Source organism: Palaemon carinicauda, chromosome 17, assembly GCF_036898095.1.
Source record: "Palaemon carinicauda isolate YSFRI2023 chromosome 17, ASM3689809v2, whole genome shotgun sequence".
Taxonomy (NCBI): Eukaryota; Metazoa; Arthropoda; class Malacostraca; order Decapoda; family Palaemonidae; genus Palaemon; species Palaemon carinicauda.
This window is the reverse complement of record NC_090741.1, coordinates 55,804,025-55,829,024: the sequence shown is the minus strand read 5'-3', so window position 1 is coordinate 55,829,024 and position 25,000 is coordinate 55,804,025. Positions and strand designations below refer to the sequence as shown.

Sequence of the window (25,000 nt, the reverse complement as noted above, 5' to 3'; positions counted from 1 at the left end):
TCTCTCTCTCAAGAACACCCTTCTCCCCCTCCCCCCGGAGACCAAAGGCAGTCAGGGCGTGAGACCATCTCAAGTTCGCTCCGGGGAAATTGATGCTGACAATGGAGACCGACAAACTCCAATTGTTGGATGACTCTGTATGACTCTAACAGAGTGACTGCTCTGTTTGGAGGCGGCTCTATTCGTCTCTCTAGAGCTTCTGACCTATTTTCTTTTTATTTAAGTTTTCTTGGTCTTTTCTTGTATTGTTTGCAGGGTGGATTTCACTTTTCTTTTTCTTTTATTTTTTTTTTTTTTTTTGGTGTAAGTTGATATTTTCCATCGTTGGAGGTTTCGTAGTTTATTATTATTATTATTATTATTATTATTATTATTATTATTAAAAATAATAATAATTATTATTATTACTGTTAAAAAATTATAATAATGATAATAATAATAATAATAATAATAATAATAATAATATTATTATTATTATTATTGTTGTTGTTGTTGTTGTTGTTGTTGTTCTTGTTGCTGTTAAAATAAAATATCCCGTTCAAATCTAAAAACAAATAAATGCACTAAAAAATCCAAATATAAAAATCAATTTATCAAAACTATTCGACATTTTTTTTTTTTTAAACTGAAAGTTATAAAATAAAACTAAAATCTTCAAAGACATTTAAACCTAAAAAACACATTTATAATCCATACGAATCCATTAATAATAAAAGGTGATTCACTATCCCGAAAAAAAAAACAGGTAAACACAGGGGCACCTTTTGTTACAAATCCATGACGTCACACAGCAGAGCATTGTGGGAAGTCGTCAACCTACGCTGCCTCCATTCCCCCAGCTATTACGGCAGTCTTGTCCGAGCAGTGAGACGAAGTAGTTATCCGAGTGGCCCTCTCAGTTAAAAATAATCTCGATTCTACAATATCGTGTGAATTTACTTTGTGTTAAATTAAATTGGATTTGTGTTAGTTATACGAGTCGTTAGCCGTGAAGAAACATCAACTCAAAACTTGTGTTAAGGCAGAAAAATAAAACTTGTTTTCAAAGCCTCTTCTTTAGAAGGTAAGATTCTCGTGTGATTTTAACTTTAATCTGGTTTATATTTTGGTTAGAAATTATAGATTTAATAAGATTTGTATATGTGAAAATTAACATATAATAACATTCATGTTTAAATATATGTGGGCGCATAACTCTTATTTCTGTATTCATTTCGTATAAATTTACAGTCGAAATTACCAAAGATATTTTATCATGAAAATAAAAATTGATTATTTAATAAGTTAAACTTGTTACACCTAAATGAGTCTGAACTCATACAAGCACGGGCTCTTGCTTCGTGACCAGTTAGTTGTAAATAAATTGGACATTAGATATGTCTGTTTCCCTTTGGCAATGAGTTAATTAACCAAATTAATAAATCACAAGTGACGATTTATTGTGATAAAGGAGACATAATGATATTAGGATGATATATATATATATATATATATATATATATATATATATATATATATATATATACATATATATGTATATATAATATATATATATATATATATATGTATGTAATATAATATATATATATATATATATATATATATGTATATAAATATATATATATATATATATATATATATATATATATACTTGTATATATAATATATATATATATATGTAATATATATATATATATAATATATATATATATATATACTATATATATATATGCATATATATACATATATATATTTCAGCTCTAGATAAATTTGATAGCTTTAGCTTACTGGGTTAATTCTGATCCAATTAATTGTGTTAATCTCAGTCGAGTTAATTTGTTTAATCTCGATCCAATAATTGGGCTAATCTCAGTCGAGGTAACTTGGTTAATCTCAATCCAATCAATATTGTTAAGCTAAGTCGATGTAACACGGTTAATTTCGATCCAATTAATTGGGTTAATCTCAGTCGAATTATCTTTAATAATTTCTATCCAATTAATTGGGTTAATCTCGGTCAAATTAATTGGGTTAATCTCCATCCAATTGATTTGTTAATCTCAGTCGAAGTAAATTGGTTAATCTCGATCCAATAAACTGGGTTAATCTCAATCCAATAAACTGGGTTAATCTCAATCGAATCATCTTGGTTAATCTTGATCCAATTAATTGGGTTAATCTCGATCCAATTAATTGGGTTGATCTCAATCGAATCAACTTCCTTGATCTCGATCCAAGTAATTAAGTTAATCTCGATCCAAGTAATTGGGTTAATCTCGATCCAATTAATTGGGTTAATCTTGATCCAATTAATTGGGTTAATCTCAATCCAATTAATTGGGTTGATCTCGATCCAATTAATTGGGTTAATCTCAATCAATCACCTTTGTTAATCTCGATCCAATTAATTGGTTCAATCTTGATCCAATTAATTGGGTTAATCTCGATCCAATTAATTGGGTTAATCTCGATCCAATTAATTGGGTTAATCTCAATCGAATCACCTTGGTTAATCTAGATCCAATCAATTGGATTAATCTCTATTCTATTAACTGGGTTAATCTCGATCCAATTAAGTGGGTTAATATCAGTCGAATTTACTAGGTTAATCTCTATCCAATTTTTTGGTAATCTCAGTCGAATTAACTAGTTAATTTTTGATTCAATTAATTTGGCTAATCCCAGTCGAAGTTTCTAGGTTAATCTCTATCCAATTCATTGAGTTAAATTAAGTAATTAATGGGGTAATCCCAGTCGAAGTAACTTAGTTAATCTTGATCCAATTAATGGGGTTAATCTTAGTCGAATTAGCTTGAGTAATATCGATGGAATTGATTGGGGTAATCTGTTGAATTAACTTTATTTATTTTGATCCAATTAATTTTTGGTTAATCTCAGTCAAATAAACTTTGTTAATCTCGATCTATTTAATTTGGTTAATCTCAGTAGGATTATCTTTATTAATCTCAGTCGAAGTAACTTGACTGATCTCAAACGAATTACCTGAGTTAATGTTACTTGAATTAACAGGGTTGATCTTATTTAAATTAACTGAATTACACTAAACTCAGTCTAATTTACTTCGATAATCTTGGTCAAATTAACTGCATTAATCTCACTTGAATTAACTGGGTTTATCTCCATTAAATAATTGGGTTAATTTCAGTTGAAATAATTTGCTTGATCTCAGTTGGATTGACTGGAATAATCTCAGTAGAATTAAATTGATTATTCTCAGTTAAATTAACTTGGTTAATTTAAGTCAAATTAATTGGGTTAATCTCAGTAAAATTAACTGAGTTAATCTCAGTAAAAATTAACTGAATTAATCTCAGTAAAATTAACTGGGTTAATCTCAGTAAAATTAACTGGGTTAATCTCAGTAAAATTAACTGGGTTAATCTCAGTAAAATTAACTGGGTTAATCTCAGTAAAATTAACTGAGTTAATCTCAGTAAAATTAACTGAATTAATCTCAGTAAAATTAACTGAATTAATCTCAGTAAAATTAACTGGGTTAATCTCAGTAAAATTAACTGGGTTAATCTCAGTAAAATTAACTGGGTTAATCTCAGTAAAATTAACTGAATTAATCTCAGTAAAATTAACTGAATTAATCTCAGTAAAATTAACTGGGTTAATCTCAGTAAAATTAACTGAATTAATCTCAGTAAAATTAACTGGGTTAATCTCAGTAAAATTAAACTGGGTTAATCTCAGTAAAATTAACTGGGTTAATCTCAGTAAAATTAACTGAATTAATCTCAGTAAAATTAACTAGGTTAGTCTCAGTCAAATTAACAGGGTTAATCTCAGTTAAAATAATTTGGTTCATCTCAGTTGAATCAAACGGATTAATCTCAGTTTAATTAACAAGGTTAATCTCATTTAATTAACTTGTTTAAACGCAATGGAATTACCTTTGTTAATGTCAATTACATTAACTTGGTTAATGTTAATTAAATTAACCTGGTTAATATCAATTAAATTAACTCGGCTAATTTACAAAATGAACTTGTTAACCTCAGTTAAATTAACTTGGTTAATCTGAATTCAATTAACTTGGTTAATGTCAATTAGATTATCTTGGCTAATATATAGAATTAACCGTGTTAGCCTCAGTTGAATTAACCAGGTTAACCTCAGCTGAATTAAATTTGTTAATCTTAGTCGAATTAACTTCGCTAACCTCAGACAAATTAAATTTCTTCAGTGCAGTCGAATTAACTTGGTTAACATCAATTGAATCAACTTGGTTAATCATAGTTGAATTAACCAAGTTAATCTCAGTTGAATTAACCAGGTTAATCTCAGTTGAATTAACCAAGTTAATCTCGGTATAATCAAACTGATGAGATTTTTTTAAACACAGGTAATGATTTGTTCCGTCCACCAACCTTTACAATCAATTTCTATCTCACCATATTTCCCCCCTTACTTAAATACGAGAGGCCTAACACTATCTTTGTGGTTTAACCACACCCTTCTCTCCAACCTTAACAACACCCCCCTCCCCCCCCCCCTCCCTTGTTCTATTTAGGGATAAAGGTTGCCTTTTTCCATTAGTCTTATTTGAAACTTGTGGAAGGCCTGGTGGCAACACCATAAGAGTGATTGGATGTTTGGTTAGGTCTACTTTTTATGTTAGCACGGAAGGCCTATAGTCCATTCCGGTTTGGGTGTTTTACACCAGAGACATCTGGTGACGATAGTGAAACTATAGAAAGATAATATTAATCTCATTAAAATAAGCTAAAAGTTGTTTGTTTTATATGAAGACTAAGGCAGTTATTCAAGTATAAATTTGGCGATAGTATTATGTAACGAAATAAAACGCGTAGGAAAATCATTAGCTAAATGGTATTATCTCTTAAGCACAAGGTTGTTATTGGAGTAATACTGTAATATTTAAGAGCTATATGACTATAGCAAAAGGTATTTATCTTTTAACTTCAATTGAATATATTAATAACTCTCCCATCGATGGGAGACATTTCTTAGACCTACCCATTTTCTGGTTGATAGCTCGTGCATTTCATCCCTTATTTCGAATATTATTTTGCTACCTTATTCCTTTCTAAGAATCGTATTTCTTATAGTTTTATAAGCTTATTAATTTCCTTATTTTCTTTCTTCACTGGGCTATTTTTCCCCGTTGGACCCATAGAGATTGTAGAACCCTGCTTTTCCAAGATTTTCCGAGATTAATCCAGTTAATTTAACTGAGATTAACCCAGTTAATTTAACTGAGATTAACCCAGTTAATTTAATTGAGATTAATCCAATTAATTTAATTGAGATTAATCCAGTTAATTTAACCGAGATTAATCCAGTTAATTTTACTGAGATTAATCCAGTTAATTTAACCGAGATTAATCCAGTTAATTTAACCGAGATTAATCCAGTTAATTTAACTGAGATTAATCCAGTTAATTTAACTGAGGTTAATCCAGTTAATTTAACCGAGATTAATCCAGTTAATTTAACTGAGGTTAACCCAGTTAATCTAACTGAGATTAACCCAGTTAATTTCACTGAGATTAACCCAGTTAATCTAACTGAGATTAACCCAGTTAATTTCACTGAGATTAACCCAGTTAATTTCACTGAGATTAACCCAGTTAATTTCACTGAGATTAACCCAGTTAATTTAACTGAGATTAACCCAGTTAATCTAACTGAGATTAACCCAGTTAATTTCACTGAGATTAACCCAGTTAATTTAACTGAGATTAACCCAGTTAATTTAATTGAGATTAACCCAGTTAATTTCACTGAGATTAACCCAGTTAATCTAACTGAGATTAACCCAGTTAATTTCACTGAGATTAACCCAGTTAATTTCACTGAGATTAACCCAGTTAATTTAACTGAGATTAACCCAGTTAATTTAACTGAGATTAACCCAGTTAATTTAACTGAGATTAACCCAGTTAATTTAATTGAGATTAATCCAATTAATTTAATTGAGATTAATCCAGTTAATTTAACCGAGATTAATCCAGTTAATTTTACTGAGATTAATCCAGTTAATTTAACCGAGATTAATCCAGTTAATTTAACCGAGATTAATCCAGTTAATTTAACTGAGGTTAATCCAGTTAATTTAATTGAGATTAACCCAGTTAATTTCACTGAGATTAACCCAGTTAATTTAATTGAGATTAACCCAGTTAATTTCACTGAGATTAACCCAGTTAATCTAACTGAGATTAATCCAGTTAATTTTACTGAGATAAACACAGTTAATTTTACTGAGATTAATCCAGTTAATTTAACCGAGATTAATCCAGTTAATTTAACCGAGATTAATCCAGTTAATTTAACTGAGATTAATCCAGTTAATTTAACTGAGATTAATCCAGTTAATTTAACCGAGATTAATCCAGTTAATTTAACTGAGATTAATCCAGTTAATTTAACTGAGGTTAATCCAGTTAATTTAATTGAGATTAACCCAGTTAATTTCACTGAGATTAACCCAGTTAATCTAACTGAGATTAACCCAGTTAATTTCACTGAGATTAACCCAGTTAATTTCACTGAGATTAACCCAGTTAATTTCACTGAGATTAACCCAGTTAATTTCACTGAGATTAACCCAGTTAATTCAACTGAGATTAACCCAGTTAATTTAACTGAGATTAACCTAGTTAATTTGAATGAAATTACCCAGTGAATTTAACTGATATTAATCCAGTTAATTCAACTGAGATTAACCCACTTAATTTGACTGAAATTACCCAGTGAATTTAACTGATATTAATCCAGTTAATTCAGTTGAGATTAATCCAGTTAATTCAACTGAGATTATTCCAGTTAATTCAACGGAGACTAATCCTTACCCAGTTAATTCGACTGAGATTAGGGCCTGTAAATATGCGGCCCCAAGACTATACAATAAGCTCCCACTAGACATCCGAAAGACTGAAGATATTAAGGCTTTCAAGAAGAAACTGAAGACTTTATTGTTCTCTTAAGTGCTTCGATAATGTGGATTTGACAACGCTGAATTCCTTGGAATGAGAGAGAGAGAGAGAGAGAGAGAGAGAGAGAGAGAGAGAGAGAGAGAGAGAGAGAGAGAGAGAGAGCAGGTTACCTTGCTGTATAGGATCAGAAAAGCTGCCTATAAAGTAAGGTTATGATAATAATCTGTGACGTTGTTAGTTATAATCAAAACTTGCTAATAATTATAATACTCCATATGGTTACAAGTAACATCATTGGCTAGTTATTATTATTATTATTACCTAAAATACAACCCTATTTGGAAAAGCCAGATGCTTGACGCCCAAGGGCTCCAACAGGAAAAAAAATAGCCCATTTAGGAAAGGAAATAAGGAAATAAACGATATAAGAAGTAATGAAATTTCAAAATAAAACATTAACAACATTAAAACAAATATCTGATATATAAACTATAAAAGGACTTACGTAAGCCTGTTCAACATAAAAAACATTTGCTGCCAGTTTGAAAATAGCTACAAGGTTCCTGCCAATATTTGGCTCGTGATCAGCTGTCTAGAATAGCTCATTATTAATTTATATATGACAGGATGTTTGGCTTTTCCTATCTACAAGACTTGTCTCTTTGGTATTCATTGTAGTTGCTTACTTTATCCTTGTAAAGTCTCTCTCTCTCTCTCTCTCTCTCTCTCCTCTCTCTCTCTCTCTCTCTCTCTCTCTCTCTCCTGAACAGAAATATTTCTGTATACATTTTCGTAACATCTTGAATGTTTAATAACTACAATTGCTTAGACTGCATCTCTCTCTCTCTCTCTCTCTCTCTCTCTCTCTCTCTCTCTCTTTTTTCTGAACATATTTCTGTATTCATTCTCTCAACATCATGAACGTTTTAATATCTACAATTCTCTCTCTCTCTCTCTCTCTCTCTCTCTCTCTCTCTCTCTCTCTCTCTCTCTCTCTCTCTCTCTCTCTTCTGAACATATTTCTGTATTCATTCTCTCAACATCATGAACGTTTTAATATCTACAATTCTCTCTCTCTCTCTCTCTCTCTCTCTCTCTCTCTCTCTCTCTCTCTCTCTTCTGAACATATTTCTGTATTCATTCTCTCAACATCATGAACGTTTTAATATCTACAATTCTCTCTCTCTCTCTCTCTCTCTCTCTCTCTCTCTCTCTCTCTCTCTCTCTCTCTCTCTCTTAACGAGATAATGTTTTTGTGAATTATCATCATTATCACTAAGTTACAACCCTAGTTGGAAAAACAGGATGCTATAAGCACAAGGGCTCCAACAGGGAAAATAGCCCAGTGAGGAAAATAAATGAATCATATAAGAAGTAATAAATAATTAATATAAAATAATCTAAGATCAATAACAGTTCACAAATAGATTTCTCATATATGAACTATGAAGAGAGACTTATGTCAATCTGTTCAACATAAAAACATTCACTGCAAGTTTGAAGTTCTGAAGTGCCACCGATTCAACTCCCTGATCCTTAGTTTATAAATCACAATTAGTTTGTTCGTTACTATTATTATTATTACTTGCTAAGCTACAACCCTAGTTTGAAAAGCAGGATTCTATAAGCCCAGGGGCTCCAGCAGGGAAAATAGCTCAGTGAGGAAAGGAAAAAATTAAAAATAAAATATTTCAAGAACAGCAACAACATTAAAATAAATATTTCCTATATAAACTATAAAAACTTTAACAAAACAAGAAAGAGAGAAATTAGATAGAACAGCATGCCCGAGTGTACCCTCAAGCAAGAGAGCTCTAACCCAAGACAGTGGAAGACCATCGTACAGAGGCTATGGCTTCATACATAGCTGAAGTCATTGCCATGTCATAGATTAATATAAATATCTTTGACGTCATTAGGATGATAAGAGCACTAAATATGACCTTATTGCCTTTGCCAAAATTGAAGATTTTGCGTAGGGTATGTTAATTTGTTTGTGAGCAAATTTACACAAGAACTACAGTACCGATTTTCACCAAATTTGGTAGTCATGTTGGGTATGACCCAAGGATGAATCTGTAACATTTTGGATGAAGTACATCAGAGTACATGTACGCAGCAGTACTTTGAAAATAATCGCAATGTTAAGTGGTAACTATTTTTAAGTCTATTTTCTATTTGTGAACAATACGCAAAAACTATTGAACTAATTTCAACGAAACTTGGGGGACATGTGGGATATGACCCAAGGTCAAATCCATTAAATTTTGAAGAAAATACATCGAAGTACAAGTACGCAGGGAAAGGAAATAAGGAAACAGAACAATGTGCCTCAAGCAAGAGAACTCTACCCCTAGACAGTGGAAGACCATAATACAGAGGCTATGGTACTATCCAAGACTAGAGAACAATGGTTTGATTTTGTATAAGAAATTGCTGTGAAATTTTATATTCGTCATCCTCATTTATTTCATTTATCATCTTCGTTTTTTTCCTTCTTTCTGAACCAGATTTATCTATTGTTTGGCTGAAAGCCTGGGTATGATTGCTAATCCAATACCTAGTGGAAATATCTTGATTGGGCATTTGAATTTCATTTGGGTATCGTGGAATAAATAGTTCTACAACAATTATTGCAGCCTAGTGCACTGCAGGACAAAGGCCTCAGACATGTCCTTAATCATGCCTCGGGTTTGGCCATTTTCATCGCCACGCTGCCTACTGCGAATTGGTAATGGTGGGAGACTTTCATCAGATCGTTCACAGCAAACCAACCTATTATGGGTAGCCCTGACTATAGTCAATTTTTTTAGTGAGGCAGGTTTGCACCGACTCGCAGGAGTGCCCTTTTAGTTCGGAAAAGTTTCCTGCTATCTGATTGGTTAGAATTATCTTGTCCAACCAATCAGCGATCAGAAAATTTTTCCGAGCTAAAAGGACACCCTTGCGAGTCGGTGCAAATCTGCCTCACTAAAAATAATTGACTATAGTACAGCACTTCCTGATCAGGGCAATACGCAAACACTTTCTCCAAGTTAAGGTACACTTCTCAACAAAGGCGCAGTTTAAGCTAATCAGAGTGTTGTCATAGGTTTCAGTATTAGAGTTGATGCAGTGTTATTAAATTGACTTTAGTCGTATAGGCCTAAGTGATTTTCCAAAAGTTTATACCTTATATTAAAAGAATTATTCTTGGGATGCCGTTTTGATCTGCAATATAAATTCATAGATCTGTTTCCTTAGTTCCTTTCCTCACTGGGCTATTTTCCCTCTTGGAAAACTTGGACTAGCATCCTGCTTTATGGTTGAAATTTAGCTAGTAATAATAATAGGAAAAAAGACCAAACATGTAAGTTTTAAAAGCTTAAAGGCCACTCATGAACGGCAGAGGCAAGGGACAGTGACATTGCCCTCTCAAGCAGGACAATGCCCTAGAGATTGACCTTATACACATATGATCAGCGTCCAAGCCCCCTCTTCACCAAAGGTAGGACAAAGGAGGGCCCGGCAATGACTGCTTATAACTAAGCAGATAGACCTATAGGCTTCCACAAACACCCCAATCTTTAGCTCACGAGGATGGTGAGGTTGCAGCGACCAAAGGACCTAATGACTATGAGCAGGATTCTCACCCTAGTCAGGGACGTTACCACTCAGGCCAATATATTTATTTTCAATATTTTTTTTTTTCTTTTTAATTGAGGCTTGTCACAGAAATGAGCAATAACTGGATTATTAAAGTAATTACATTGTAGCAATGGGCGTTGACCATGCATTCCTCTTTTAGGCCTAATCAACTTAATGGACTTATAATGTTTACCCTTAAAATGGAGTTATTATTATTATTATTATTATTATTATTATTATTATTATTATTATTATTATTACTTGCTAAGCTACAATCCCTAGTTGGAAAAGCAAAATGCTATAAGCCCAGTGGCTCTAACAGGAAAAATAGCCCAGTGGCTCTAACAGGAAAAATAGCCCAGTGAGGAAAGTAAACAATGAAAAATAAAATATCTTAAGAAGAGTAACAACATTTAGATATTTTTCCATAAGTCCAGTGTCTCCCAGAGGGAAAATAGCCCAGTGAGGAAAGGAAAAGAAAAGGAAAAATAAAATATTTTAAAGACTGCCAACATTAAAATAAATATTTTTCTATATAAACTATAAAAACTTTAACAAGAGGAAGAGAATTAAATTGTGTTTCCCAAACTATAAAAGCTTAAATAAAACAAGAGGAAGAGAAGTGTGTTTCCCTTTAGCATGCACTGTAGTTCAGTGGCTATTTTCCTCTTGGTAAGGGTAGAAGAGACTCTTTACCTATGGTAAGCAGCTCTTCCAGAAGGACACTTAAAAATCAAACCATTGTTTTTTAGTTTTGGACAGTGCCATAGGCTCTGTACCATGGTCTTCCACTGTCTTGGGTTAGAGTTCTCTTGCTTGTGGGTACACTCGAGCATGCTGTTCTATCTTATTTTTCGTCCTCTTGTTTTGATAGTTGAAATATGAAGGACATATTTTAATGTTATTAATATTCTTAAGATATTTTAATTGTTAATCACTTTTCTAATAGCTTATTTATTTCCCCATCTCTTTTCCTCACTGTACTATATTTCCCTGTTGGAGCCCTTGGGCTTATAGCATCCTGCTTTTCCAACAAGGATTTTAGCTTAGCTAGTAATAATAATAATAATAATGTACATTAGTGCTCACTTTACCTAGATTGTTTGAGCACAGTTCAGTTTTCAGTTAGTTAACTTTCTTAAGGCTTCTACTCAAGCTAAATCTTAACTCCTTTCCTCAGTGGGGTATATTTCCTTGTTGGAGCCCTTGGGCTTATAGCATCCTGCTTTTCCAACTAGGGTTGTAACTTAGCTAGTAATAATAATAATAATAATAATAATAATAATAATAATAATAAAGAATCTTGGTGTTCCTTTGACAGCTGAAAGAGTTATTTCTTGTTCGTCTTGATCTATCAGAACAGAAAGATCCGCCTTAGTCATGTCATTTGATGACGCTGACAAATGTGTGTTTGTCTTTTGCAATGCTTGTGGACACAACAACATTTCCTCATCTTTCGGATGCTTGTGGCTTTTTTAATAAATCTATCAAGGCCGGAGGTTTTGAGTGACAGCGGTCGTCAAACTAATAACCTTGCGTTTCGAATGGCCATTGTTTGATAACAATTCGGTTTTAATGGGTTTTGTAATTGTTTCTGAAATTAGTTTTTTTCTAGTCAGTTACAAATCGTGTGATGGCAAGGTCTTCGCTTCTAGATCACAGTGACTTACGTGTTTATTTCAAGTTACTGAACAACTGAATTAAGAAGTGTTTAAAGTTACTGAACAACTGAATTAAGAAGTGTTTAAAGTTACTGAACAACTGAATTAAGAAGTGCTTATTTAAAGTTACTGACCAACTGAATTAAGAAGTGCTTATTTAAAGTTACTGAACAACTGAATTAAGAAGTGCTTATTTAAAGTTACTGACCAACTGAATTAAGAAGTGCTTATTTAAAGTTACTGAACAACTGAATTAAGTAGTGTTTAAATAATTACCGAACAACTGAATTAAGAAGTTTTTAAATAGTTACTGAACAACTGAATTGAGAAACGATGAGTTTTCAGTAATGTTTAGAGACCCTGTGCGTATAGTTTTCAATCTTCCAAGGCTTCCCATTGTACAGTTTACAGTTTCTGTACAAATTTAAGGTCTTGAGTTGGGTTTTTACACTTTTTAAAGTCACTGGACGGGAAGTTTGAGCGACGAGTTGGGCTTATAGATTTCAGTAATGTCTAGAGGCCTTGAGTGTATAGTTTTCAATAGCCCAACACTTCCCATTGTAAAGTTTTCAGTTTCTGAACAGATTTTAGGATTTGGGCTGCGTTTTTACAGTTTTTTAAATCACTGGACAACTGAATTTGGAAGTTTGAGCGACGAGTAGGGCTTATAGATTTCAGTAATGTTTATAAACCTTGAATGTATGGTTTTCAATAACCCAAGGCTTCCTACGGTACAGTTTACAGTTTCTGTACAGATTTTAGGATTTAGACTTCGTTTTTATCGTTTTTAACGTTACTAAATAACTGAATTTGGGAAGCCTGATTAATGATAAGATTTCAGTAATATTAAGAGGCCTTGAGTGTATAGTTTTCAATCACCCAAGGCTTACCATTGTACAGTTTTCAGTTTCTGTATACATTTTAAGATCTGGAACTGCGTTTTTACAATTTTAAAGTCACTGGACAATTCAATTGGGAAGTTTGAGTGAGGAATATAGATTTCAGTAATGTTCAGAGCCCTTGAATGTATAGTTCTGCAATCACCCAACAGTTTACAGTTCCTCTATACATTTTAGGACTTGGGCTGCGTTTCTACACTTTTTAAGTCGCTAGACAATTGAATTTGGGAAGCTTTGTTAACGATAATTTTTAAATAATGTTAAGAGCCCTTGAGTGTATACTTTTCAATCTTCCAAGGCTTCCCATTGTACAGTTTACACTTTCTGTATAGATTTTACGACTTGCACTGCATTTTTACACCTTTGAAATCACTGGACAATTGAATTGGGAAGTGTGAGCGACGAGTATAGATTTCAGTAATGTTTAGAGCCCTTGAGTGTATATTTTTCAATCTTCCAAGGATTCCCACAGAACAGTTTACAGTTCCTGTATACGTTTTAGGACTTGGACGGCGTTTTTACAATTTTTAAATTCACTAGACAATTGAATTTGGGAAATTTGATTAACGACAAATTATCAGTAATGTTTAGAGCCTTTGAGTTTATAGTTTTCAATCTTCCAAGGATTCCCATTGTACAGTTTACAGTTTCTGTATATATTTTGAGATCTGGACTGCGTATTTACACTTTTTTAAATTCACTACACAATTGAATTTGGGAAATTTGATTAACGACAAATTTTCAGTAATATTTAGAGCCCTTGGGTGTATAGTTTTCAATCACCCAAGGCTTCCCACAGAACAGTTTAAAGTTTCAGTATACATTTTAGGAATTGCACTGCGATTTTACACATTTTAAAGTCACTGGACAATCTAATCGGAAAGTTTGACTGGGGATATCACACCGTGACCTTTTGTACAGTATAATATGCCGTAAGACGTATTATGAACAAAAGGGAAATCTCTTCGAGTTAATCTATTTATCTATGTCCTTTTTCTTTTATTAATTACATTTCGTTAATGGGTTTTATAAGACTCTGGGGGTCTTTCAGTGTTGAAAAGTTATTATAGGTTTTGCATATGCAAAACAATAATATTCAATAGAATCCAGTAGCTTTTCTAGTATAAGTTTTGTTTTTGTGCAGATATATCAAAACTGTTATTTATTTCCTGTATCCAGTCGCCTAGAGAGAGAGAGAGAGAGAGAGAGAGAGAGAGAGAGAGAGAGAGAGAGAGAGAGAGAGAGAGTGGACGAATCAAATATTATATCGGTTACAAGTAAATTTACACTGAAATGTAATATTCAAATTATCATACATTAATATTAGCTAATTAGAAATATATTGTTACTACCGTTCTTAAAAATGTGTTTTTATTACTTCTCTTGTAGTTTTGTTTATTTTCTTTCCTCACTGGGCTGTTTTCACTGTTGGAGCTCTTGGGCTTATATAAGCATCCTGCTTTTCCAACTGGGGTTGTAGCAATAACAACAACAACGATAATAATAATAACCATAAGAATAAAAATAATAATAATAATTATAATAATAATCTCCTCCTACGCCTATTGACACAAAGGGCTTCAATAATAGTAATAATAATCACAATAATAATAATAATAATCCTTCAACTTCATTGGAAGTTTGTAATTGAAATCGAAACTAAGTTGTGAAGTTAGTTCATATTTTCCAATACTTTATAAAAACTTCCTTTAATTATCAGCAACAGGAAGACATAATCTTGAAAAAACCTTCATGATCTATTAGCCAACCATTTTCTATAGCTCAAACTTCAGTTCACGTTTATATAATAATGTATCAAGAATCAGGTACATGATTCAGACACGCAAAGCTCTCTCTCTCTCTCTCTCTCTCTCTCTCTCTCTCTCTCTCTCTCTCTCTCTCTCTCTCTCTCTTATTTGCTCTACAAACTTGACGACTAAGGGGACAGCTAATAGTGAAAAATTCCTTATTTCCTTTCCACGCTGAGCTATATTTCCCTGTTGGAGCCCTTGGGCTTATAGCATCTTGCTTTTCCAGTTAGGGTGGTAGCTTATCTAATAATAATAATGATAATGGACCATAGTCTTTAAAACATTAAAAATTCTCTCTCTCTCTCTCTCTCTCTCTCTCTCTCTCTCTCTCTCTCTCTCTCTCTCTCTCTCTCCCCGCTTAAACTAATTCGCTCAACCCAAGAATAAAGTCTCCGCGGATGGACTATAGTCTGAAACATTTAAAATCCTTGTAAAACTCTCTCTCTCTCTCTCTCTCTCTCTCTCTCTCTCTCTCTCTCTCTCTCTCTCTCTCTCTCTCTCCTACTTCCCTGTCATTGCTGGCTACTCCTTTTCTGAAATCGGTAGCCTTATGTTTAGTCCCTCCCTCGGTCTAACCTTGAGACAGTTATTCTTATTTGTTCTTCTACTTCTGTTCTTTACAAGCCGGAAATGAAGTTATTTAGTTATTTGTTTTTGTTTAGTCTTGTTTATCACAAACGTACTGAGGCGAGTCGGTATGAGATGATTTCCTCGTGTATAAACAATTGTCTAATCTACGCAGACCAGTAAAATTCGATTGGAATTTTCCGGTAAACCAGGATATGGCAACACTCCCTTTCGGGAAGGAAACTTGCCATATGTGGATCGATATTTTCCGAGTTTGTATCATGAATTATTTCTTTTAATGGAATTTTGTTTTAGAATATTTTAAGGTTTTGGCATTATTTAAAGTTAAATAAGTGTATATATGTAATTGGTATCTCCAGTATGTTTTTGCAGTTTTATTTATTTTAAATTAATTTATATTCTATACGGTTTATTACAAAAGTAAAATAGATTCAGTATCTTTAGAGTAATTTTATCTATTGTTTTAAATTAATAATATATAATTTAAAGTTAATAACGAAATCAACCATTACAAACTATCCAAAATAAAACAAAGTATCTAATGGTAATCAAAAGTACGATAACTATATAAATCATGCACGAAGCATTCCAACACCACCTATACGGAAACACGGTGTTGCCAGTTATGGAGCTTTATCCCTAGATTTGGGGATTTTGGATGTCTGATGGGGATATCCTGTACAAATTTCTATGGAGAAGAAACAAAGATGAGTAAACCTTTATATTGTTGCCATTAGTTTGCTTGTACTTACATGAAGTTTAGTGAGTGATTTCTATTTTTAGTAAAGCCTCCAGGGGATTTTTCATCATGAGTTTGGGGATTTTTAGACTAACTCATCTGGCAACACTGCGGAAGCAACTCTCAGAGCTAAAGACATTTTATTATCTGGTCCATCGGAAAAATCTCTACTTATGGAGATCCTTCCAAGTATTCATTAACCTTCAGCGATGTGTTTACGCAACGCAGAGAGCCAGTAGGATCTATTCCTCCTCAAACACCGTGACTTAGAGACTTCCCTCCCCCCAATGGACCACACGGTCTACTGTAGGTACCTAGACCTTGCTTAGACCGTGGCTTTCCCAAGGACCCCAACATTCCTCCGATGTATGTTATCGTACTCTCGAGGAAAATCTACATGATTTTATTATTCTCATTATTATTATTATTATTACTGGCTAAGATACAACCCTAATAGGAAAAGCAGGATACAAGCCAGGGGCTCCAACAGCGAAAATAGCCCAGTGTGGAAAGGAAACACGGGAAAATAATATATCTTAAGAACAGTAACATTAAAATAAAATATTTCTTAAACTATAAAAACTTTAACAAAACAACAGGAAGAGAAATAAGATCGAATAGTGTACCCTCAAGTAAGAGAACTCTAACCCAAGAGACAGTGGAAGACCATGCATGGTACAGAGGCTATGGCACTACCCAAGACTAGAGAACAATGGTTTGATTTTGGAGTGTCCCCGTAGAAGAGCTGCTTACCACAGCTAAAGAGTCTCTTCTGCTCTTACCAAGAGGAAAGTAGCCACTGAACATTGCAGTAGTGAACCCCTAATAGAAGAAGAATTGTTTGGTAATATCAGTGTTGTCAGGTGCATGAGGACACAGGAGAATAAGTAAAGAATAGGCCAGACTATTCAGTGTATGTGTAGGCAAACGGAAAATGAGCCGTAACAAGAGAGAAGGATCCAATGTAGTACTGTCTGGCCAGTCAAAGGACCCAATAACTCTAGCAGTAGTACCTCAACAGGTGGCTGGTGCCCTGGCCAACCTACTACCTAGGATTATTAAAGAGGAAATAACAGGAAATAAAATAACGTAGTGACCATTTCGTAATTAGCAAAGTGTGAGAATAATTGGACACCCTTCGCTATCATTATAGATTCGTTTCCGGTCCCTTTGGCTCGTGAGATTTTTAACGGTTTGAATAACAGGATGTCTCTTTCTGGTTCATGGGAAGTTGACCTTTCTGTGGTCTGACCTTAAATATGACCAGTGACCATTGTTTTTCCCTGTTAGATACCTTTTTTCTTATTATGGTGGGATAAATTAACCTTTTAAGATATTATTGACCAGGCTGACATGAGTCTTTTTATAATTTATATGACATATGTTTTTAACGTTATTAATAGTTTATATAGGACATATGTTTTGACGTTGTTACTGATTTTAGAATATTTATTTATTGTTAATTTATTCTCATCATTTATTTATTTCCTTATTTCCTTTCTTCAATGGGCTATTTTTCCCTATTGGAGCCCTTGGGCTTATAACATCTTGCTTTTCCAACTAGGGTTGTAGCTTGGCTAATAATAATAATAATAATAATGATAGTGGTTAAAGGCTCTAATCTTTTGAGAACTTACTGGGATTTTACCTCCGCCAACGACGTTGGGAGGAGGTTATGTTTTCGTCTCTGTCCGTTTTTTCCGTTTTACTCTGTTTGTTTGTGAACAACTTCCTGGCCATAATTTTCCTCACAGAGTAGTGAAACTTTGATGGATTAACAGTTATGTTGAGACGTCGAAGTGATTCAATTTTGATAGTCCTGGGTAAAAGGTCAAAGGTCAAGGTCAAGCAAAAGGTCAACCGAATTAACCCTAACCTTAACCCCAATTTCGGACATGGTTGTCACACAGACTTCAAATACGCCTATGGTCTTAATTGACTCTTGGGTATGCAAGCTAGTTTCTAGAAATAAGCTGCAGTAGCGGAGGTCTGCACTGTGTGGTTTTCTAGTTTGTGTTAAATTTGTGTTTATTGGATTCTTAACCTAAAGTTGAGTATATTTACAAATACTGATATACTGAAATCAATAAACTTCTTTATTTTTCATTACCTACACCAACGAAGTTGGAAGGAGGTTATGTTTTACCCCCTATTTGTGTGTGTTTGTTTGTTTATGAACAGCTTCCTGGTCACAATTTCAATCGTAGAGTAATGAAACTTACAAGGATTAACTTATGTAAAAAGTTGGAAATGATTAAATTTTGGAAGGTCAAAGGTCAAGCAAAAAGTCGAAAAATGAGCTGCCCTGGCGGAGGTCTGCTCTCTTCCGAGTGCCCCTCTAGTTAGATGATAGTGTTAAGCCAAACTGTTTCTACATATTTTGATAATTATATTAACTCACTTCCCACAAGTTTTCGTATTTCTGGTTTTTAATAATATGGATATTACCATAACTAACTTATGTTTCCAGTAAATATTGACTTTTTTATAATTTCGAATACAAAATGTTTGTAATATTGCGTTTGAAAGTCATTTTATGTACTGCACTAAATGTTCAGTGATTAACTTCGACTCGGTAAGGGTAGAAGAGACTCTTTAGCTATGGTAAGCAGCTCTTCTAGGAGAAGGACACTCCAAAATCTAGTCTTGGGTAGTGCCATATCCTCTGTACCATGGTCATCCTCTGTCTCGAGATAGAGTTCTCTTGCTTGAGAGTACACTCAGGCACACTATTCTATGTTTCCTTATTTCCTTTCCCAAATCCTTAGTTCACAAGGATGGTCAAGTTGTAGACAATACAAGAAATTATCTAGCTTTAAGGGGGTCTCGAACTCTAGTCCAGCAGATCGCTATAGGCTGCCAAATCTAGTCTGGCTAATGTATCTTTAACAATAGATGTATCTTTCTTATAGATCCTTCAATATGTTTCTTGAACGCTAAAGTTGTGCAAATAAAAAAAAAAGAAAAAAACGCTGAAGTTGTGCAAATGAAAAAAAGAAAAAACGCTAAAGTTGTGCTCATAAAAAAGAAAAAACCGCTAAAGTTGTGCTCATAAAAAAAAGAAAAAACGCTAAAGTTGTGCAAATAAAAAAAGGAAAAAACGCTAAAGTTGTGCAAATAAAAAAAGGAAAAAACGCTAAAGTTGTGCATATAAAAAAAGAAAAAAAAAACGCTAAAGTTGTGCAAATAAAAAAAAGAAAAAAACGCTAAAGTTGTGCAAAATAGAAAAAAGAACGCTAAAGTTGTGCAAAAAGAAAAAAACGCTAAAGTTGTGCAAAAAAAAGAAAAAAAAATACATTGTAATACACCACTGTGTAAGAGATTTTTTTTAACATTTATAAAATTGAATTTTTCATAAGATTTTTTGGATAGGATTTATTTTTTTTTATTTTGAATTAACTCAGAAAAACATAATGGGAGAACAACTTTTGCACCGTCATTGTAAAACACCACTGTGTATGAGATTTTTTTTAACATTGAATTTTTCATGAATTTTTTTTTATTGGATTATTTTTTTAATTTTGAATTAACTTAGAAAAACATAAGAAGATAACAGCTTTTGCACCGTCACCTTGAAAACACCAGAGGAAAAAAGCAATGTTTCTAAGAAGTCTATTTCATTAATTGTTAATTATTTCTCATATCGTTTATTTATTACTTTATTTCCTTTCCTCACTGGGCTATTTTTCCTGTTAGGGCCCTTGGGCTTATAGCATCTTGCATCTCTAACTAGGGTTACAGCTTAGCTTGTAATAATAATAATAATAAATTGCAACTAGGGTTGTAGCTTAGCAAGTAATAATAATAATAATAATAATAATAATAATAATAATAATAATAATAATAATAATAATTGATAATTACTGATAATAATCATAATAATAATAATAATAATAATAATAATAATAATAATAATAATAATAATAATAAATTGCAACTAGGGTTGTAGCTTAGCAAGTAATAATAATAATAATAATAATAATAATAATAATAATTGATAATTACTGATAATAATCATAATAATGATAATAATAATAATTGATAATTACTAATAATAATAATAATAATAATAATAATAATAATTGATAATTAATAATAATAATAATAATACTAATTGATAATTAATAATAATAATAATAACAATAACAATAATAATAATAATAATTGAAGTGGTGTGCCCCATTGTCGATAATATCTACTCTAATAAGTGCTTGCGTTAATTCATTAGCTCCATAATGGTAACTTGCAAGTCACTAATCGATAGCTTTTACTCTTCCTTGGCCGTAATAGCAGTGTTCGATTTGACTCTTAACTTTCATCTGAAACACTTGGTCTTTCTCCAGTTAATTCAGTTTCAAGGCTGAGACTGCTTGAAATGGACAAGTTGATCAGCATGGTCTACCCTATGTAATAGAGAGTAATTGTCTGGTTATAGTTATTTATGTATATGGATGAAAATCAACATATTGTGCTCAAATAGAAATTTTTTTCTACTTCATACTGGGATCGAACCCTAGCCCCTTCTGGTGGCATGGTTGTTTCTTTGCCTTTCGTTCGAAAGGGCTCGGGTTTGACACCAGCATAAGGTAATAATATTTTTCCCTGTTGGAACCCTTGGGCTTATAGCATCCAGCTTTTCCAACTAGAATCGTTGCTTGGATAATAATAATAATAATAATAATAATAATAATAATAATAATAATAATAATAATAATAATAATAATAATAATAATAATAATAATCTATTTACCAAAACACTGCCCCCAATTTAGGGGGATAGCTGTCATTGAAAAAAAAGAATCAATGGTAACTATTTATTCTCTTAGCTCCTCCCAGCCTGACGAGGGGTTCAGAGGGATGGAGCCAAGCTAGGTTGGTACTGCTAGGGTGCCACAACCCACCCTCCCCACGTATCCACCACATATTACTACTAATAATTATAATGTTACCTTAAACTTGGCTGGTAAGCTACGTGTTAGTTATCTCGAAGTGTATTAAAAATCCTAGAGCGATCCCAGCTATAAAAACTTGTATATAAATCGAATATATTTGAGCGTTCTCAGGATAGGTTATAATACCTGATTTTGCCCGCATCGGGAAGGTTGGCGACCCTGATAAAGGGCACATCTGAAAGAGTGGCATGCCTGTTTTTTTTTTTTTTTTTTTTTTTTTTTTTTTTTGTTAAGTCTCTCCAGCCATTAGTTGCTAAGTCATCTGTCCAGGAATTGTGACTTGCAAGGGACTTTTAAGGTAGCTATTCTTTAAGTGTGACGCATTTAGCATTGAATTTAGCTCGTTGATCTTCTTAATATTATAATGTACAGATAAATTCACTAGAGAAAATCAAGAAGAATGTAAAATTAGATATATATTGTTACAGAATTGACGTATTTTGTGAAGGGTATTGTGACGGGCCGAGAGAAGGTTGTGAATCAAAGGCAGGATGAAAGCAACTGAGTGAGTTTATTATAGAACATACTCCTTTATATACAAAAGCTAAAGGCAACAGGAAATTTACTGTTCAAAATCGACACCGTTACCGTTAAGAAAAAGACGGTTCTTTTAAGTGCGAGGGGAGAGCAAAGATACAAGCACAAAATGAACTATGTACGATCGTGTGACACACGGTTGGTACAGTATGTATTCCCCCCCTGTAGTCTTTTATTTATTTGTCTGTGAACAACTTCACACAAAAACTACTGTACCTGTTTTGACCAAACATGGTATTCGTGTTAGGTACGACTGAAGGATGAATCTGTATTATTATTATCATTATTACTTGCTATGCTACAACCCCAGATGGAAGAGCAGGATCCTATAAGCCCAGGAGCTCCAGCAGGGAAAATAGCCCAGTGAGGAAAGGGAACAAAAAAAATATTTTATGAGTAACATTAAAATGAATATATCCTATAAAAAGTACAAAAACTTTAACAAAACAAAAGGAAAAGAAATAAGATCGAATAGTGTCCCCGAGTGTACCCTCAAGCAAGAGAACTCTACAATACAGTATTTTAGATAAAGTACACCAAAGTACAAGTACGCAGCTGTACTTAGAAAATAATAACAATGTTCAATAAATTTCAAATATATTGTTAGTTTATATTTTATTTGTGAACAATATTACTCAAAAGCTACTAAACCAATTTCAACGAAACATGGTGGCCATGTAGGGTATGACCAAAGGACAAATCTATTATATATTGAAGCAAATACATCGAAGTACAATTACGCAGGGAAAACAGGGAAATACCCCAATGAGGATAGGGAAATAAGGAAACAGAAGTGTGCCTCAACCGAGAGAACTCTACCCTAAGACAGTGGAAGACCATGGTACAGAGGCTTTGGTACTAGCCCCAAGACTAGAGAGCAATGTTTTGATTTTGTATAGGAAGTTGCTGTGAAATTCTAAATATGTAAGGCTATTATATTCCCCTTTTATTTAATCTCATTGGATCCTTCTCTCTGGTTACGGTTCTTTCCCTTTGCCTACTTATACACCGAATAGTCTGGCCTATTCTTTACAGATTCTCCTCTGTCCTCATACAGCTGACAACACTACCAACAATTCTTCTTCACCCAAGGGGTTCACTACTGCACTGCAATTGTTCAGTGGCTACTTTCCTCTTGGCAAGGGTAGAAGAGACTATTTAGCTATAGTAAGGCGCTCTTCTAGGAGAAGGACACTCCAAAATCAAACCATTGTTCTCTAATCTTGGGTAGTGCCATAACCTCTGTACCATGGTCTTCCACTGTCTTGGGTTAGAGTTCTCTTGCTTGGGGATACACTCGGGCACTCTATTCTATCTAATTTCTCTTCCTCTGGTTTTGTTAAAGTTTTTATAGCTTATATAGGAAATATTTATTTTAATGTTACTGTTCTTAATATTTTATTTTTCCTTGTTTCCTTTCCTCACTGGGCTATTTTCCCTGTTGGGGCCCGTGGGCTTATAGCATCTTGCTTTTCCATCTAAGGTTGTAGCTTAGCAAATAATTATAATAATAATAAAAAGAGCAAAATAAGACTGCTTGGCATGGCAAGGACAAGCTTTCTAGCGAGTGCCCATCTAGTTTTAAGATTTGAATTCGATAAAATTCGTATCACTTCTCACTTCTTTTTTTTTTGTTGAAACTCGAACTATTTAGTATTCGCGAAAGTGTGTTGGCTTCGAAGACAGTTCTGTTGTGAGATAGCTGCGGTCGTTATACTTCTAACACTAAAAGCTTAGGCCATTTCGTCTCCTTATTTGATCTTGGGAGTTTTGAAGGGGTATTTTTAAGAGAAGTCTGTCACCAGAGAGAGAGAGAGAGAGAGAGAGAGAGAGAGGATAACAACAAAAACATAATGGATAACACCAAGAAACAAAGGATAACACACAATCGATAACAACAAAATAATGAATAACACCAAGAAATAATGGATAACACCAAGAAATAATGGATAACACAAAAACAATGGCAACAAAACAATGGATAACCCCCCAAAAGAAAAAAACAATGGATAACACCAAGAAACAACGGTTAACACCAATTAAAAAATGGCAAGCAACAAAATCAATGGATAACACCAAAAAACAACCGATAACACCAAAAAACAACTGATAACACCAAAAAACAACTGATAACACCAAAATACAATGGATAACACCAAAAAAAACCAATGGATAACACGAAATAATGGTTAACCACAAAATCAATGGATAACACCCAAACGCTATGGATCTCAACAAAAACACAATGGATAACAGACAAAGGATACCAACAAAAACAACAAAGGATAACAACAAAAACAAGGGGAGTATTGCATGACATCACTTAATTTGAACGGTGCACACGCAAAGTATTAACGCTTTTAAACGTCCATTACATTTAATTTTCACTTAATTTTTACATAGTTGATTTAATTGCTTTGAGAGTAAAGTTTTAATTACTATATAATTATAATTCCCGATGGATTAAATTAATCGATTTAACGTTGGAGCATTTTATTGTTTGAATTAATTATATGATACTATGATTGTAAAATAGATTTGGACTGTTATAAGGTGGGCCGAATTTGTACTTAAAGAAGATATGCTTTGAACGGGATCTCTCTCTCTCTCTCTCTCTCTCTCTCTCTCTCTCTCTCTCTCTCTCTCTCTCTCTCTCTGTTGGGGTATTTTATGGTTGAAATTTATATTATGATACTCTTATAATAGTATAAATTTGGGGTTATAAAGAGGGCGAAATCGCATTTAAAGAAGATATGCTATGAACGGGACATTCTCTCTCTCTCTCTCTCTCTCTCTCTCTCTCTCTCTCTCTCTCTCTCACCTGGGGACCTAGAGCTTGACAGTTTTATTTTTTTATTTTTTTCGTCCCACTTTGACCTTTTAAAATATAAAAATATAAAGATTGAAAAAAAATTGCATCGTAACAAAAAACCCCAAAAATGTATTGACCTAAGCACCAATCAAATGAAGGGGGTAGGGCTATGTAACCAGAGAATCAAGTACCCGCTGTTAATAAATAAACAAGAGAACTAGAAGCAAGTAAGAAATTTAAAGGAGAAACGGCCTTTGAGAGTTCAGGAACTAGAGTCGGAGGCGATCGACCTTTAACTATTATTGAGTGACATTTCACAAGTTGGATTCAAAAGTGGGTCTCTCGGAGTCTATTGAAAAAGAGTTGTTTGGTATCCTGGATATGGTGAGGACTGAGTGTGGAGGATTATTATAGTTTCATTTTATCTAAATCGTACAATAAAGGT

General features: G+C 33.3%; 2 protein-coding genes across 3 annotated transcripts in view; both read left to right on the top strand.

Moving 5' to 3' along the window:
• LOC137656375 (extracellular matrix protein A-like) overlaps nt 1-6,679 on the top strand; it is a 41,439-nt gene extending 34,760 nt beyond the window's left edge. Inside the window, exon 3 of the mRNA XM_068390550.1 lies at nt 5,300-6,679. Coding sequence (XP_068246651.1) covers nt 5,300-6,679 — 1,380 coding nt within the window. The remainder of the gene's footprint in view (nt 1-5,299) is intronic.
• Nucleotides 862-25,000, top strand: part of Tsp74F (Tetraspanin 74F) — a 109,886-nt gene continuing 85,747 nt past the window's right edge. For both annotated transcript variants that reach the window (XR_011047014.1, XM_068391029.1), the window contains exon 1: nt 862-1,063. The gene's annotated coding sequence lies outside the window, so the exon portion shown is untranslated. The remainder of the gene's footprint in view (nt 1,064-25,000) is intronic.